The sequence below is a fragment of the Poromitra crassiceps genome (genome assembly GCF_964638095.1).
Source record: "Poromitra crassiceps genome assembly, chromosome: 30".
NCBI lineage: Eukaryota > Metazoa > Chordata > Actinopteri > Beryciformes > Melamphaidae > Poromitra > Poromitra crassiceps.
Window position 1 is genome coordinate 8970434 of NC_139652.1, and position 15606 is coordinate 8986039.

General features: G+C 44.2%; 1 protein-coding gene across 1 annotated transcript in view; it reads left to right on the forward strand.

The window, feature by feature from the left end:
* The first annotated feature begins 2656 nt into the window (after positions 1-2656).
* ptpn9a (protein tyrosine phosphatase non-receptor type 9a) overlaps positions 2657-15606 on the forward strand; it is a 38096-nt gene continuing 25146 nt past the window's right edge. The window contains exons 1-2 of the mRNA XM_083662913.1: positions 2657-2797; positions 14371-14514. Of these exons, the coding sequence (XP_083519039.1) occupies positions 2765-2797; positions 14371-14514 (177 nt within the window). The 5' untranslated portion in view covers positions 2657-2764. The remainder of the gene's footprint in view (positions 2798-14370; positions 14515-15606) is intronic.

Genomic DNA, 15606 nt, shown 5'->3' on the forward strand with positions numbered 1-15606 from the left:
ATTTACACTTATTATGGGATCTTGTGTTTTCCTGGAATAACAACAATTCAAAAATAATCAAGTCTCGTGCAACACGGACACGGTAGCCTATTTTGTTTCACTAAAACAAAATAGCTATGTTGGTCATGTTTCATCTGTCATTCTGAGGCCATTTACACCTGGCGCTAACATGCGTTTTCTGTGATCAGATTGCAATCAGATTGTGTTTTATCACTTGAAATGCCAGGTGTAAACACCCCCAAAACGCATTGAAGAAGGATTGCAATCTGATCGACCAAACCACCTCCGGAGGTGGTCAGGGATGCATTGTGTACACATTGAACACAAGTGTAAATGCAATGTGTCCTCTCAATCTGGATAGAGCAACTTTATGCAGATTGAGAGGACCACCATTTCTGCAATCTGATTGCAATCTGATGGCAGAAAATGCATGTTAATGCCAGGTGTAAATAGAATCAGGCTGAAGTGATAAAATACAATCAGATTGCAATCTGATGGCAGAAACCACATGTTAGCGCCAGGTGTAAATGGCCTCATTGTTTTTCCCTTTTTCTCTCTCTCGCTACAATAGATGATAATGTATCAAGTGCGGAGTGTCATTACTTGCATCTTTGTATCTTATTTTGTATCATTTTCTCGCTGGATAATATCAATTCGGACGTGTTGTATCAGGTTTTCTTCTGCCACTGGCTGGCTACTTTCTTTCATTATGGCTGTCACAGAGAATAGGAAGAGAGCCATCAGTGCATCAATAGCCCATTTTGATTGGCTGTTGCATGAAACTAGTTTCACATAAGTTGAGAGTTTTGCAACTGTTGCAGTTAGGTTTCAGACAAGTTTCAAGTGCGTAGCAGAGGGCTTTAGACCATGCAAATCATTTGCAACTTTTAGTTTCACCTCAGTTTCAACCAACTCAAGTTGCGTGACAGTTTCACCGTGTAGAGCACAGCCTTGCAGGAATGTCATGATATCATAGGAAATAGAAAATACTACAAAGTACTTTAAAGTCGCAATAAACTCACTATTGAGTAAGTACCACAGACACGTCTCTGTAGTTTATTGTTTATTAAACAATAAAGGCAATCTCCAAATTCAGATTTGAGAGATTGTAATTGCGTGAAAGTTTCATTGTGTAAAGCCAACCTAATACGCATGATGGTGTTATTGTAGTCCTTTTTCCTGAGGGCTTTTACTGATTAAAGTGCTATTCTTGCAGCAAACTATTAAAGAAGCTGCTATTCTTAGGTAAGCCCCATAGTATCTAATCTAGGTCAACTTTCTCTCATTTCTGCATAGAGGCCATGTCTTTCATGCAACAGTAGACTATACCTATAATCTGCAGTAGTATTTTGGACAGTGTTTATTTTGGTCCAAGGGGCCCTTTAAAGAATGACTTTCATAAAACAATAAATAAGAAAAATACTATAGAAACATCACAGCAAAACATGCTCCTTGTTGGAATATTACAATTATAACATGTAAGATAAAAAAAGAGAGAAATACAACAAAAGTAGGCTACAATAAAGTCACTATACAAACCACCACGATCCCATGATCCCATAAAATAGTTACATTTACGATAGATTAATTCACCCCTTAATTAATGCAAAAATCCCATTAAAATTACTTGGGGGAATTATTAAGGGAGGAAACCCATTAAATACCCTCTTAATTTTCAACTGTTTACTTTCTAATATAATGAAGAATTCACATAGACTGAAACTTAATAACTCATTAATAATCATGTAACAAAGCGCAAAGGGCATACAAATCTCATAATTAGTGTCTCTATGAATAAACCCCCTTACAAGTCCACCCCCCCCCCCTTTTTTACAGCTGTTTATTTTTAGTGGATAATTAAGCCTGTGTAATGGGGGCATTTAAGCAGATATTAACTGAGTAGGCCTACTACATAGCCTATAGAATGTAGAAATATGACACAGTAGCCTACTTGATTTTCAATTAGACTTGGCATACTGTGGAATAACTACTTGTTTCATAGTCTGATCCTCCTCGTGTGGCCCGGATTATGCGCTGACACTCAAAATGGTGATTTTCCTGTTTGGTTTCCTATTTTTATGAATGGATCGAGGCGGAGGTCGTGAGCTCGTGTCGTTTCCTCGTGTTAACCACCAGGGGGTAGAGCAACACGCACAATGAATACATACACCTCTCTCTCTCGCTCACACACACACACTGCTGCTCCCACCGCTCCGTGCCGTGTGCTGCTGGCTGGCTGCGCCGCTTCACCGTATAAAAGGCGACGTTCAGGGGATTAAAACTTGCAATAGATGGCGTGGATGCCCCAGTCAGCGGGCATATAAAAGCACACACGCACGGTCGAGCGGTCAGACCGTGGCGAAAAACCCGTAAAAAAAAATCCAGCCAGCATCGAGCCCGTCGCAAAGCCACGTCTGAGAGTGCTGTGTCTGTTTTTCTTTTTCCTCTCTCTCTCTTCTCTCTTCGGTGAATTTGACACGGATCCGCGATTTTTTCTCTCTCCCCTGTGTAGTTTTGGATGGCAGATTCAGGCTAGTTAAGTTGCCTGCGTGTTTCATAGCCTACTCAGACTCATATTACATTATAAGGGGGGGCTGCTGTGCGATTCCGTAACGTTTCAAATGCCTTCAACTTCAGAGAAAGACTGAGGGACAACCCCTAAAGCCCCTTGCTTTTACACGAGGGACAGACAGACAGACATCTCTCTCTCCGCCGTCCGGGACACATCTTTGATCAAAGGTGATCCGAGAACTGAAGGGGGACGATGGCAGCCAGCTTATCGACAGAGGAAGAACAGGTAGGCCCCTTTATTAATGTCTTGATCGTTTACCTTTTCTTTCTCGGAACGTACTACAGCCCTACCTGGAGCTATTTGGCCTGCGCAATGCGTGTGCGCGGCGCCGCCGCTGCAAATGGGAACTGCAGTGGTGAGATTGTTGCGAAATCTTCGTAGCCGTAGGAAACATTGTATCGATAATACTGGCGCATTATTTATTGCGTTGCATCACTGCAAGTTTCTCGCCAGTGGGAGTTGAAGCGTTGCGAAACGGGCCCGCTCGGCTTTACATGTAAGATCAAATATTAATTTATGGTTGTGGAGAGTGGTCACAGCCCAGAAGTCTGATCTAAGGTTTTTCCGGAAAGTCCAAAAAAAACGCCGTGTTGTTCCAGATTTGGCTCATTCAGAAATGCAGGCAGTAAAAACTTGAGTTTACTGTATGATGCTGTCATACAAACTGATGTAGTTGGGAATAAATAGCCGGGTAAACTGTAGCCTCATAGTGTAGCTAATCTAAGGCAAAACTTTCACCAGTATAAACAAATATCAAGTGTAGCAGCCTACTTCAAGAAAGCCAACTAAATAGTTCTGATTGAAATATACTGATTATAAGTAGTTCTGATTATAAGTAGTACAGTCAGCCCAGAAAGATGAAACTTTTGGGGGTAAACTGAGTTTGTTTATATTAAGTTTACCCTCTTCATCCAAACAATAAATACATACAAAGAATACATTGAGATTACAGTCTTTAAATCAGAGGTTCTTACATGGTCACAATGAAACTACGGCTGCTTTATACATATTTAATAGGCAAAGTAGCAAAGTCATGAATCACAGAGTTGTCAGCGTTAGAGCCAGCGTGTCACATCATAGGCCTGCTGAGGAAAGTCATGAATAACTGGTGAAGAATCAGCTACAATGCATCATGAAGATTTATGAACTCGGATCCTGAATGGAGAATTCACTTTTGATTTGGAGAATTCATTTTGGGATTTGAAGACACATGCAGTGACCAACTCAGATTGATCATAGGTTAGCTTGGATTATTGATCCTATATTTATTAGTGCCGTGGGCCAGATTAGAAGGTAGCCTAGGTGCTTTAGAGTACATTCTTGAAACACTAAACCAGATTTAGTGTTATTAACAACAGTTACCATAAGAATCCAAATCAGGGGGGGGGGGGGGGGGGGGGGGGGGGGCGCGTCCCGGACGGTGGTTCACCTGGTAGAACGCGTACCATTAAGTCGTCGTCCATCACGCAGCCGACCCGGGTTCACGCAGCCGACCCGGGTTTCGAATCCGACCTGCGGTCCCTCGCTGCATGCGCACCCCCCTCTCCCTCCCTGCCCCCCCCCCCCCCCCCCTGCCGCCATCCAGCACACACCATCCTATCAATAAAGGCAAAATGGACCAAAAATAATCTTAAGAATCCAAATCAGAGCAGCTTATTGATTGAAGCTGTATTCCCGAAAGCCAGTGGTTCTCAGAAAAGTGGGGTCCTTGAGGGGGTTCCAGGGGGTCCCCACCAAAAAGGGGAATCATTTATTTTGGCAATAATTCCATCCATAAGTAACATAATGACAGAATGACTATTATGGTAATGGCGGGTTTCATAGACTTCCTGTAATAAAACATCTAAAAGCAAACAAATCTTAGCAGATGGGGGACTCTCCAGAGAAAATATTATCAAATGGGGGGGTCCGTGGTCTTAATTTGACATGAAAAAGTTTGAGAAGCATTGCTGTAGTGTAAAGCCATTCCATTGACTCCCAACAGAGAGAGGCTAACTGTGTTGGAAAATGTAAGGAGGACTAGAATTTATGAAGAGTCTTGCCTGCTGCTGGTGCCAGTGTCTGTGGGCTGGCAGTCCTCCTCTCCCCCCCCTGACTGCTCTCATCATCTGGCCAGCAGAAAGCTTTATCTGGCTACTTCATTTCCTGTGAGGGCCAGGGCCCCCACTAGGGCACCGGACGCCCCGTATTACATCCCTAGCCTTGTGGGGGGACAGGGGTGTGTGTGTGTGTGTGTTTGCGCGTGTGCGTGTGCGTGTGTGTGTGTGAGTGTGTGTGTGTGTGTGCGTGCGTGTGCGTGCGCGCACGTCCGTCCCTAGGGAGCCTACAACAGTATGGTGGAACTTCATTCTAAAGGCAGCTGTTAAAAGCATTTCCACTAAACTGGGGGGGGGAGGGGGAGTATATGCGTTGAGAGAGTGTGTGTGTGTGTGTTTGTGTGTAGATCATGTGCTTCAGTGTGTGTGTGTGTGTGTGTGTGTGTGTGTGTGTGTGTGTGTTGTGTCTACTCCCAGGAAGCAGTGGAGAGCGAGAAAGTGGGGAATAGGGAGAGAGTGACGTTATTGACTTCCTGTTTTGGTATCGACTCGTGCCAAGTAGGACCGACTGAACTGAAGTGAATAGCCGCTTGGCAACAAGCAGGCCCATTGTTGCACACAGAGATTAGCATGGCATCTGTAATCAAATAGACCACAGAGAGACGATGGCCGAGGCCAGCGCCAAATCCCCTTAGAAAAAAAACGACAAGGCAAAATGCATTAGGCTCGTCTGCCGAAGAATCACAGTGTCATCGTGACACCGCAGTCACCCACACTACACTATCTCCTCCACAGCCTCTCAATTCACTTCTCTTCCTGTGGACTCTTGTGTTAATGCAGTCACATGATCTACTTAGATCTCAATACGGAGACGTTCGTCAAAGATCTGGTTTCTTAGGCGTAAAGGCTTATCGAGGCAAGAAATCAAAAGTCGAATAAAGAAACAACTTCTGCACACACACACACACACACAAGACTGGAGGGAACGTCACACGTTTGGAGTTGACTGGTTTTCTCACCACGCTCCAGTTTAAGGAAGAAATCGTTTGTGGAAATATTGATGCATATTATTATTCCCAGGGGAATACTTCGTAATCCTAGACCGACGTTTCCTCTGTGATGTCGTCGTAAATAAACGCCATCAGCAGTGAGATGTTTGGCTGTTATAATGATGGTATTAATTCTATTCTAATTGTTGTTGCACTGTTCTTCCCTGGGATGGTAAAAGGCATCAGTGATGGGTTGGTTGTGTGTATTATGTGATGTCATATGCAACACAGTTTATATTGCCCAAAGTGATTTTTGAGCACATTTTGAATACTGAATGCAGTTCCCTCAAACTTTCACATTAACATTGTGAAATGTTAATACAATAAATTGACTGTGAGAGTAAAGTCTACGCACTCACTGTGTGGACTTTTCTTTTCTCTTGATGCTGATCGACTGTCCTGCATCTGCTACACAGAGAGGCCATTCATTTACACCCGGCAGGCTGGCGCTAACATGCATTTTCTGTGATCAGATTGCAATCAGATAGTGCTTGACCACATTAACCTGATTTAATTTACACCTGGCTGGTATTAATATGTGTCTCCAGTGTCCTCCACATTGAGATCTGTTACGATCGGATCAGGCAAGCTCCATAGCTTAGAGAGCAGCAGAAAAACAACTGTCACTGTTGTTGTATGTGGATTGAAACATGCATTTACTTGCATTTAGTTACACTTGTCTTCAATGTGGTCACAATGCGTCCCTGACCACCTCCGGAGGTGGTTTGGCCGATCGATCAGATCGCAATCCGTCCTCAATGTGTCTTGGGGGCGTTTACACCTGTAGCCTACTTTCAAGTGGTCAAACACTATCCGTTTGCAATCTGATCACAGAAAACGCATGTTAGTGCCAGGTGTAAATGGCCTCAGTGGATGTGCGTGCTTTCCTTTTTTCACAGGATGGAAACTTTACCTTACTTTTTTTTGACGCACACTGCTCATACAGTTACTGCACTTTGGCTTTGCTTGACTTAATAAATGGATGAGAATACAAATTAAGCACCCGTGTTTTGTAGTTGTGTGGAATTTTATGTGAATAATATTCACAGTTATTATTTGGTCTAGCGCAACCTGATTGTTTGAATTCTGATTTTCACATCTTGCTCATGAAAAGGCATACAAACCTAAATGATAATGTGATCAGATCTAAGAAGCTAATGCTTATTTGTTACATTCCCAGCCTGCTTGGTACAAATAACATCACAAGCTCTTATTGTGCTATGTTTAATCCCTTTTGGCCCTCCATGTCAAACGGCATGGACAGCTTCTCACTGACTGTTGCAGCTGACAGATAGGGGGCACTGGTTGGGCACCTTCAGTGTTAGATGTTCAGTGTTTCCCCTAGAAATAAAATTCAGGCCTGGAGGGATTTTGAAACGTACCCCGACCGCAACGGTGGGGGCCCTCGCTGGCGACGCTAAAGTTTTAGCTAACCTGTTCACATCTATGTTCGCAATGGCATCCCAAGTATCATCATACTATTATGGGATGCGATGCAAACAGTTGTATTATGGGATGTGCGTTTCCCAGGCAACGACACACGTTGACCCGTTTTGGAACAGCGCCGCACGCTGGCACGATGCTCCTAAAAGCAAAATGCTTATTGTTTTGAACTTTTGAATGATTTGGCATCTTCTATTACTGTCAACACCAGTATTGTTGTGTTGTAATAATATGCCATGAAGGTTCATTGAAATTCTGGGGAGAGCAGGAAAAAACAAAACAAAAAAACAGATTTTTCTTTTCTGGCCTGGCGGGGGCGTCGTTGGCCTGGCGGGCCCGCCAGGCCTGTAGAATGGTAGGGGAAACACTGGATGTTACATTAGGACCATGGCCTCGCAGAAGGCTTGGCTGTTGGTGCCAGGTATGCCTCCTCTCCCCACTGGCCCTCAGCACAGCAGATCCTCACCATAGCCAATAGGGCTGTGAATCTTCACTGGCCTCACGATTCGATTACGATTCAGAGGGCTACGATTCGATTCGGTTACGATTATCGATGCATCTCGATGCATCTCGATGCATCTTCAATCGATGCATCACTTTTTTCCCCAATACATGATTTATTTTTTCTCACTTTCTTTTTTCTCACTGTGTGGCTACTTTTAAAATAAAAGTGCATTTGGAATTGCATTGTATTATGATCCAAATAAACAACTGCATGTACAGTACTTTCAGGCCCGCTCCAACCCATTACGCAGAGTACGCAGACTGCGTAGGGCATCACGTGACTGAGGGCACCAAAAAAAAAAAAAAAAAAATTTTTTTTTTTTTTTTTTTGGTGCCCTCAGTCAGGCCACTCACTGAACAGCAGGCCAGGCGCCGCCTACTGGTTTACTAGTGGTTTTATTACTTTATTCAGGGTGCATCTCATTGTAAAATTGGACTCGGCCCAAATTGGGCTTCAAACGGCCCAAATTGGGCTTCAAGCGGCCCAAATCTGGCTTCAACCGGCCCAAATCTGGCTTCAACTGGCCCAAATCTGGCTTCAACTGGCCCAAATCGGGCTTCAGACGGTCCTAATGCCCGGCCTGAATTATGATCCCAGTCCGTCCCTGCTTGCATCTACAGTTTAACAATCACTTGTTTGCTGACATGTACAGTAATTCTAACAATTGTTTGTTTCCCACATGTAATGAAATGTGAGATACACTAGTATCGTTCATAATTAATGATTTTGCAGTCTTTCGTTTGACAGTTATTGAAAGTTTTACGGGGGGGGGGGGGGGCACCACAGAACAATTACGCTTAGGGCACCCAAATGGCCAGGATCGGCCCTGAGTACTTTCATTATATTTTATTCGATTATTTATTTATTTTTTATTTATTTTTAAATAATCGATTTTTGACATTTGTGAATCGATGCAGAATCGTGCATGTCCGCATCGCGATGCATCTTATAATCGATTATTTTTGACACCCCTAATACTAATAGCCAAGATCATCAATGCCGTATTGACAACCATTGTCAGCAGCATCCGTGAACAACCTCAAGCAATATGCAACAGCTGCAACAACCCCCAGGCCTCTGTAATATCAGCTGTTTATTGTGAAGAGGGACCGCCAAGCACCACTGGCTCGCAACGGCACACTCAGCATCTCAGAGCAACAGACGGAGGCTGTAGGGAAAACGGAACCAGATGAGAATGGAGAGAATAAAGCCAGGTTATCACATATAGACTCGCTGGTATTTACAAGAAGCTTTTAGTCTATTTGGGCTTATGTTAAACTGTGTAAGCCAGAATGAAGTGGTTTCAAACTCATACTGGAGCACTGAAAGGAAAATGCTTCTCCTGCCATATCAGAATATGAACAAGCCAGGCAAATATTTATGCATCCTCCAGGAATCCAATAAGTCACTCCTACGCAGCGTTCTGGTTGTGCTATCATGAAAACAAACTTGTCCGTCCCCGCTCAAATTCCACTCCCAAACAGGACGACCTTCTCCAGGAACAGAGAGGGTCACTGGGCTGGAGGTGGCTTCTCCAGGAACAGAGGGTCACTAGGTGGAGGTGGCTTCTCCAGGAACAGAGGGTCACTGGGCTGGAGGTGGCTTCTCCAGGAACAGAGGGTCACTAGCTGGAGGAGGTGGCTTCTCCAGGAACAGAGGGTCACTGGGCTGGAGGTGGCTTCTCCAGGAACAGAGGGTCACTAGCTGGAGGTGGCTTCTCCAGGAACAAAGGGTCACTAGCTGGAGGTGGCTTCTCCAGGAACAGAGGGTCACTAGCTGGAGGTGGCTTCTCCAGGAACAGAGGGTCACTAGCTGGAGGTGACTTCTCCAGGAACAGAGGGTCACTGGGCTGGAGGTGACTTCTCCAGGAACAGAGGGTCACTGGCTGGAGGAGGTGGCTTCTCCAGGAACAGAGGGTCACTGGGCTGGAGGAGGTGGCTTCTCCAGGAACAGAGGGTCACTGGCTGGAGGTGGCTTCTCCAGGAACAGAGGGTCACTAGCTGGAGGAGGTGGCTTCTCCAGGAACAGAGGGTCACTGGCTGGAGGAGGTGGCTTCTCCAGGAACAGAGGGTCACTGGCTGGAGGTGGCTTCTCCAGGAACAGAGGGTCACTAGCTGGAGGTGGCTTCTCCAGGAACAGAGGGTCACTGGCTGGAGGAGGTGGCTTCTCCAGGAACAGAGGGTCACTGGCTGGAGGTGGCTTCTCCAGGAACAGAGGGTCACTGGCTGGAGGTGGCTTCTCCAGGAACAGAGGGTCACTGGCTGGAGGAGGTGGCTTCTCCAGGAACAGAGGGTCACTGGGCTGGAGGTGGCTTCTCCAGGAACAGAGGGTCACTGGGCTGGAGTTTGCAGGCTCTCCTTAAAAGGCAGAGAGAGAAAGAGCAGCTGTCAGACCAGTGAGATCTTGGAAACCCAAGTGTACCTACCTGACAGCAATCTGACAGGAAGTTATCTTTGGCGCACGCCAGAGGATCAACGCTACGCACTGTGACAACAAAGAGCAGAGGATCTGGGTCAGTTTGGGAGTGTTGTGTATTGCCTGTTAAAGGGCGAGACCGCGCTAAATTGTAAAAACTATTTATATGTGGCGTAGTATAGTCTGCTCCATATATTTATAGAACATTGGAGACTTTTTAAATCCTAAAAGAATGCTTATTCTTTCCCTGGTTGCTCTCACAGATTCCTTTGACCATTTATTATTCTCTGGAGGAGCTCCAGATTTGATATCTTGTTGACATTAAAAGCCAGTTATACCACAGTAGCTCTCGCTGTAAATAAATAATGTCAAATAATGATGAGAAATAATTTGGCCAGCTCTGAGGCTGCAGCCTTCTTTCTTTTGCCCTTTCTTCTTGTTTAGCACGTTGACAAAAGTGGTTGGCAAATGACTTTGAATCAGTTTTGCTTCACCCAGTGTTTCCCACAGGATTTTGAGTATTTGTGGTGGGGGACCGCCGACCCCCTAGGGGGGTGCGGGGGCATGCCCCCCCCCCCCCCGCGAGATTTCTTTTAAACATTTTAAAGTAAAATGCATGAATTTGGTGTACTTTGAGAAAGCTTAAGAGCAAAATGAAAGGCTAGATCTATGAAGAACATGTCATCATTACTGTGCTGTGGGTTTACAATGACAAACTAAATTTCTCCCTATAGGTCAGGGATACTCAACTTGCTTTGCCACTTTCGTGAAATGATAGAAGGCGAGGGGCCAGTTAATAAACAAACAATATACATTTTTCTGTAGCGGATTGTAGGTTTTTGGGGTGTCAGCCGGAGTTTAGGCTGACAATGTTGTGCACCCCGGATAGTTAGTTAGATTAAGTTAGTTAGGTTAAGTACATACATAAGTGCCTGGGTAGCGAGCAGATGGCGGTATTTGACAATTTAGCAGCTAAATCATAGATTATTGAAAGATATTCCATATTCCAGACTGAAATGCTATAACAGAAGTATTGGCCAGAATGCAGAATGACATGAACATTTATTGGACACTTATTCAGCGGATATCTTGCATGTTGCGTTCAGGTGCACTGTAAAAAAAAAAAAAAAAAAAAAAAAAAACCCCTTTTTTTTTTTTTTTTTTTTTTTTTGGTCAACATCTTTTTGTGGCGGCCCGCCACAAATTCCTTTATGTATGGGAAACACAAAGGAGGATGTGTAACCACATTTTAGATGGCAGAACATTGACGTCATCATGGTTCAGTCATCACCATCATCAACATGCCCCTGTAGTGACTGTCCAGAAGTCCTGCTGAGTCATCATCTTCCCAGTGATTTCCCATAGATCAAGTGGAACAGTCTGACGGTGCACTTAGTGTAGGCTATTTCACGGACGTGGAAAAACACAGGGGTGCACGATAGACCCAAAACCAGCGAGGATTAGATGAAAGAGAGGGAAAACCACACATCAAACAGATGTTGAAACGCAAAATGGTGGCCACTCCTTCACTCGAGCAGGTCACTTTATTAGTCCGATGTTGAATAAAACAGACGTTTTCCTTTTAAATCTCGGTTTGAGAGTCCTCCCCCACCCCCCCCCCCACTTTGCATGGACTCTCCATAGATCAAATGTGCATCAGTATACTGCTTAAGCTGGACTAAAAAGACTCTACACCTGCAGGCACAAGTAAGGATAGAGATTGTAATTGGAACATCTGAAACACATCTGTACTCACAAATCAAATGTAGGCATAAGTTGTTATAAGACCACAATAAAAACCTGATTGTAGTTAAATTGTGAGGTCAGAAACATCAGCTACCCCATAAGTCAGTGTCTCTCTCTCTCGCTCTCTCTCTCTCTCTCTCTCTCTCTCTCTCTCTCTCTCTCTCTCTCTCTCTCTCTCTCTCTCTCTCTCTCTCTCTCTCTCTCTCTCTCTCTCAGAAATATATTTATTGCCAAATTTGGGGAATAGTCTTGAAAGCATGACACAGATGAAATAGAGTGAACTGATCTGGCATGTGAAGGCGCGTGTGGACAGAGCAGAAGCTGCCTGGCCAGCTCGTCTCTGAAAGCCCCGGGCTTCCTGAGCAGAGACAGTGGCGTGCTGTCCTCGGGGCTCGGCGCTCGTCACTGATGCTTTTTGTATTCCCGAGGAGCCGCGGACTCCCAGAACCTGACTTCCTGTCCCCCATGTGTCCCCCGCCACCCCCCTCCCCCACGCCGCCGCTGTGCCTGAGCAGAGAAGCGGAACCCCTTGTCTTGAGCGTGGAGCTTTCATTGCCTCCTCTGTCGCCTTTTGACGATTCACTGGGTGCCCACTTGATAACTCTCCGGGTGCGATGGGGGTGGGGGTGGGGGGGGGGGCAGGAAGCCCAGAAAAAGGACGTTGGCTCTGTTTATGCTGCAGTTATTTTCAAGATAAGCTGAAGGCCTGTATGGTCATTATGATTGGCAAATGATTTTATTTCTTGATTATATTTTTTCATTATTATTATTATTAAATCACAAAACACTACAATGTTAGGCAATTGTACATCTTCCAAATAAAATGAGATGCCGTTAATTGGGATATTTTGGGTCCAGCTTGAATTTAGGGAAATCCAGGTTGGTTCTAATACAAAGAAACAAATGAATTACAAGAATATTTAGACGAGAATATATCAATAAGTTCATGTGATGATTTACTTTAAAGCAAGGTACAGTAATGCAGGTGCAAACTTTTCCTAATATGAATGACATTTTGCCGTCAAAATGAGCATGTTAACATAACTTTCATAGGAATTCCCGTAATAATTCAAACTGTCTTATTAGTAACTGTAATGTTTAAGCTAGTCCATGGCTCCATGCATTATGTTGTGTAGAAAACTGGCCTAGTTTTCTACACTTTAACCCATTGATACCTGATGCAGCATTTGCGTGTACATCCCTCATTTGTGTGCGTATCCCTTTAACACATTCACTGCCAGCCATTTTTTTTTTACTGTAGGTAGCTTCTGCCAGAGGGTTTTTTTTGAGGATTCTGGCTCATCTTTCAAGACCCGAGGATTCTTTTCTGCTAAGATTTTGTGAACACAAAATATCTCAAAAGAACTAATAGAATGTGTGCTTTCTCTGTCTAAAAGAGTTAGTTTGTAGAGTTAGTAGTTATGTAGGCATTAGCACTTGAATACAGCATGGTTTCAGCGTCTGAAAATTTAAGCTGAGATAAATAGCTTTTTGTGAAATTCGATAGAACAGTCACTTTAACCATTCATTTTTGGCATCAGTAAGACGTCAGACATCTAAACAATAGTTTTGAACAGTAATTTCCTCCATAACAGCAGGAAACCCCCCTCTACTTCAAACTCCTCCCTCCGTGTGTGTTCTTCTTGGCTGCAGCGGGCGTGTCACAAGCTCGTTTCTGCTGCTGCTGCTCCTGTCTGCTGGCGGCCGCTGGGCGAGGATGGGCTCGCTCGTTTCTTGGGGTTTCGGTTGAGAAACCCCAAGAAACGGGGTTTCTTTTGCGATTCTGGTCTTATTTATGCTGCGTGTTTCAAAGTGTGTTGCACCCATAATCTATTATGCAAATTTGCAATCCCCCACCGCCAGCAATCAGCGCGAAAGCGAAAGCGTTTTCGCCAATCCATTTTACAGTATGAGAATGGTTTCATCGCGCGTTCCCCTGCAGTTTTGGCTCGGCTTTTTCTAGTCTGGAGAGCACTGTCGCCACTTAGTGGGTCGGTGGAATGGGTTGTACACGTTCGGTGGCTTCAATATTTATATAAGAGATGTAAAAGGGTTAGATCAACGTTTTTTTTTTTTTTTGACGTATCAACACGTCATTGGCAGTCAACCGTTGGATTTTTTTTGACGTATCAACACGTCATTGGCAGTGAACGTGTTAAGACCGGTCTTAAAGGGATACACACACAAATGCTGCATCAGGTATCAATGGGTTAATGCATGAACTCTTGCCAGCATGTCTTGTTTTGCAAATTATAAATGCTGTTTGTGGGATCAGATCAGTGTTTTTTAGTGTTTGAGTCTTAAATCGTGTTTCTCAGTTCTGCCGACTTGTTTCCTCTCATTCAGCAGCTCTGTCTTGGTTAAATGTTTGGTGCTTCATGGCGGTAACGAAACGACAAACATTTCCAATTAGGGTAAATGCTATTTCTGTCATAGGGACCCATTCGGAACAGGGCTGGTGTCAAACATTCTGTGAGAGCGCTTCCTCAGAGGAGATTTCAGTTTGAAGCCTAGTTTCACTTCCTTCCTAACTCCCTGACCTTCCAGTAACATAATCTACCAAAGTTGTGGTTGACCTGTGGATTATCTGTCTGTCTGTTTCAGGCGACCAAGCAGTTTCTGGAGGAAATCAACAAATGGACCAGTCAGCATGGAGTGTCACCATTGTCCTGGGAACTAGCCGTCAAGTTCCTCATGGCCCGCAAGTTTGATGTCCTGCGAGCCATCGAGTTATTCCACAGCTACAGGGTAAGGAGAGAGAGAGAGAGAGAGAGAGAGAGAGAGAGAGAGAGAGAGAGAGAGAGAGAGAGAGAGAGAGAGAGAGAGAGAGAGAGAGAGAGAGAGAGAGAGAGAGAGAGAGAGAGAGAGAGAGAGAGAGAGAGAGAGAGAGAGAGAGAGAGAGAGAGAGATTTCAGCTAACTCACATTTACATCTGTACACACAATAGAGTATGATGTATTTTTGTAGGCTTTATCCAGAAATCGCTGCTATTTGTTTCTTCAGTGGAAAAGTCTATGGGGTTTTAGAATGGGTTTTTAATGCCTTTTGAAGCGTTTTATAAAAATGGCGTTTTGAAAAAAAAAACTCATTTACATTCCAAAAGTCATAAAAGTTATTCACGTTTGTGAAGATTATCCTGCTGAACCCAGATTCACATTCCAATAAACTCTTAAACTCATTTAAGCGAAACCCCCATGTTAAATCCCATATACTTTTCCACTGAAGAACCTGGAAGTATACTTGCGGACTCATTGCTGCGGTTCTCTAATAGCTCTAGGGCTCTCAGCTGACATGACACCCTCCAGCAGCCATATTGGAGGTGCTTCTTTAAACATAGCCCACAACTAGTCCGTCTCAACACAATGGCTAACTTTGTGCCGTTTTTGACTGGGAACTGGGAACTGGAACTGGGAACGGTCATTTCACCGCTGATACATTTGATTTCAGCTTGTTAGCCAGCTAGCTAACCATATCAACCATGTGTCTTGTTGTTAGCACATCTGAATTGCACACTATCATGTAGTAAAAGCTAGCATTAATAGGCTATTGCGTGTTAACATTCACATTTTTGTTTGCTTAGCCTGCTGGCTAGTTAGCTAACAAAGTCAAAAAGCAAACCAACTGCTTTAGGTAAACTGACTTGACTCTGATCATGCTATAATTCAATGTTGTGGGGGGAAGTTAGGATGAGGACAGTTTCCTTTGTTACAATAACCTAAATTCAGAAACAAATCGACCTTATCGGACTATTCACATCATATATTCAGCCAACTGCTTCTCACACGTCTAGACCATTTTCTCCCTTTCTGATACTTTCTGATAGTCAATAATAGCTGATGC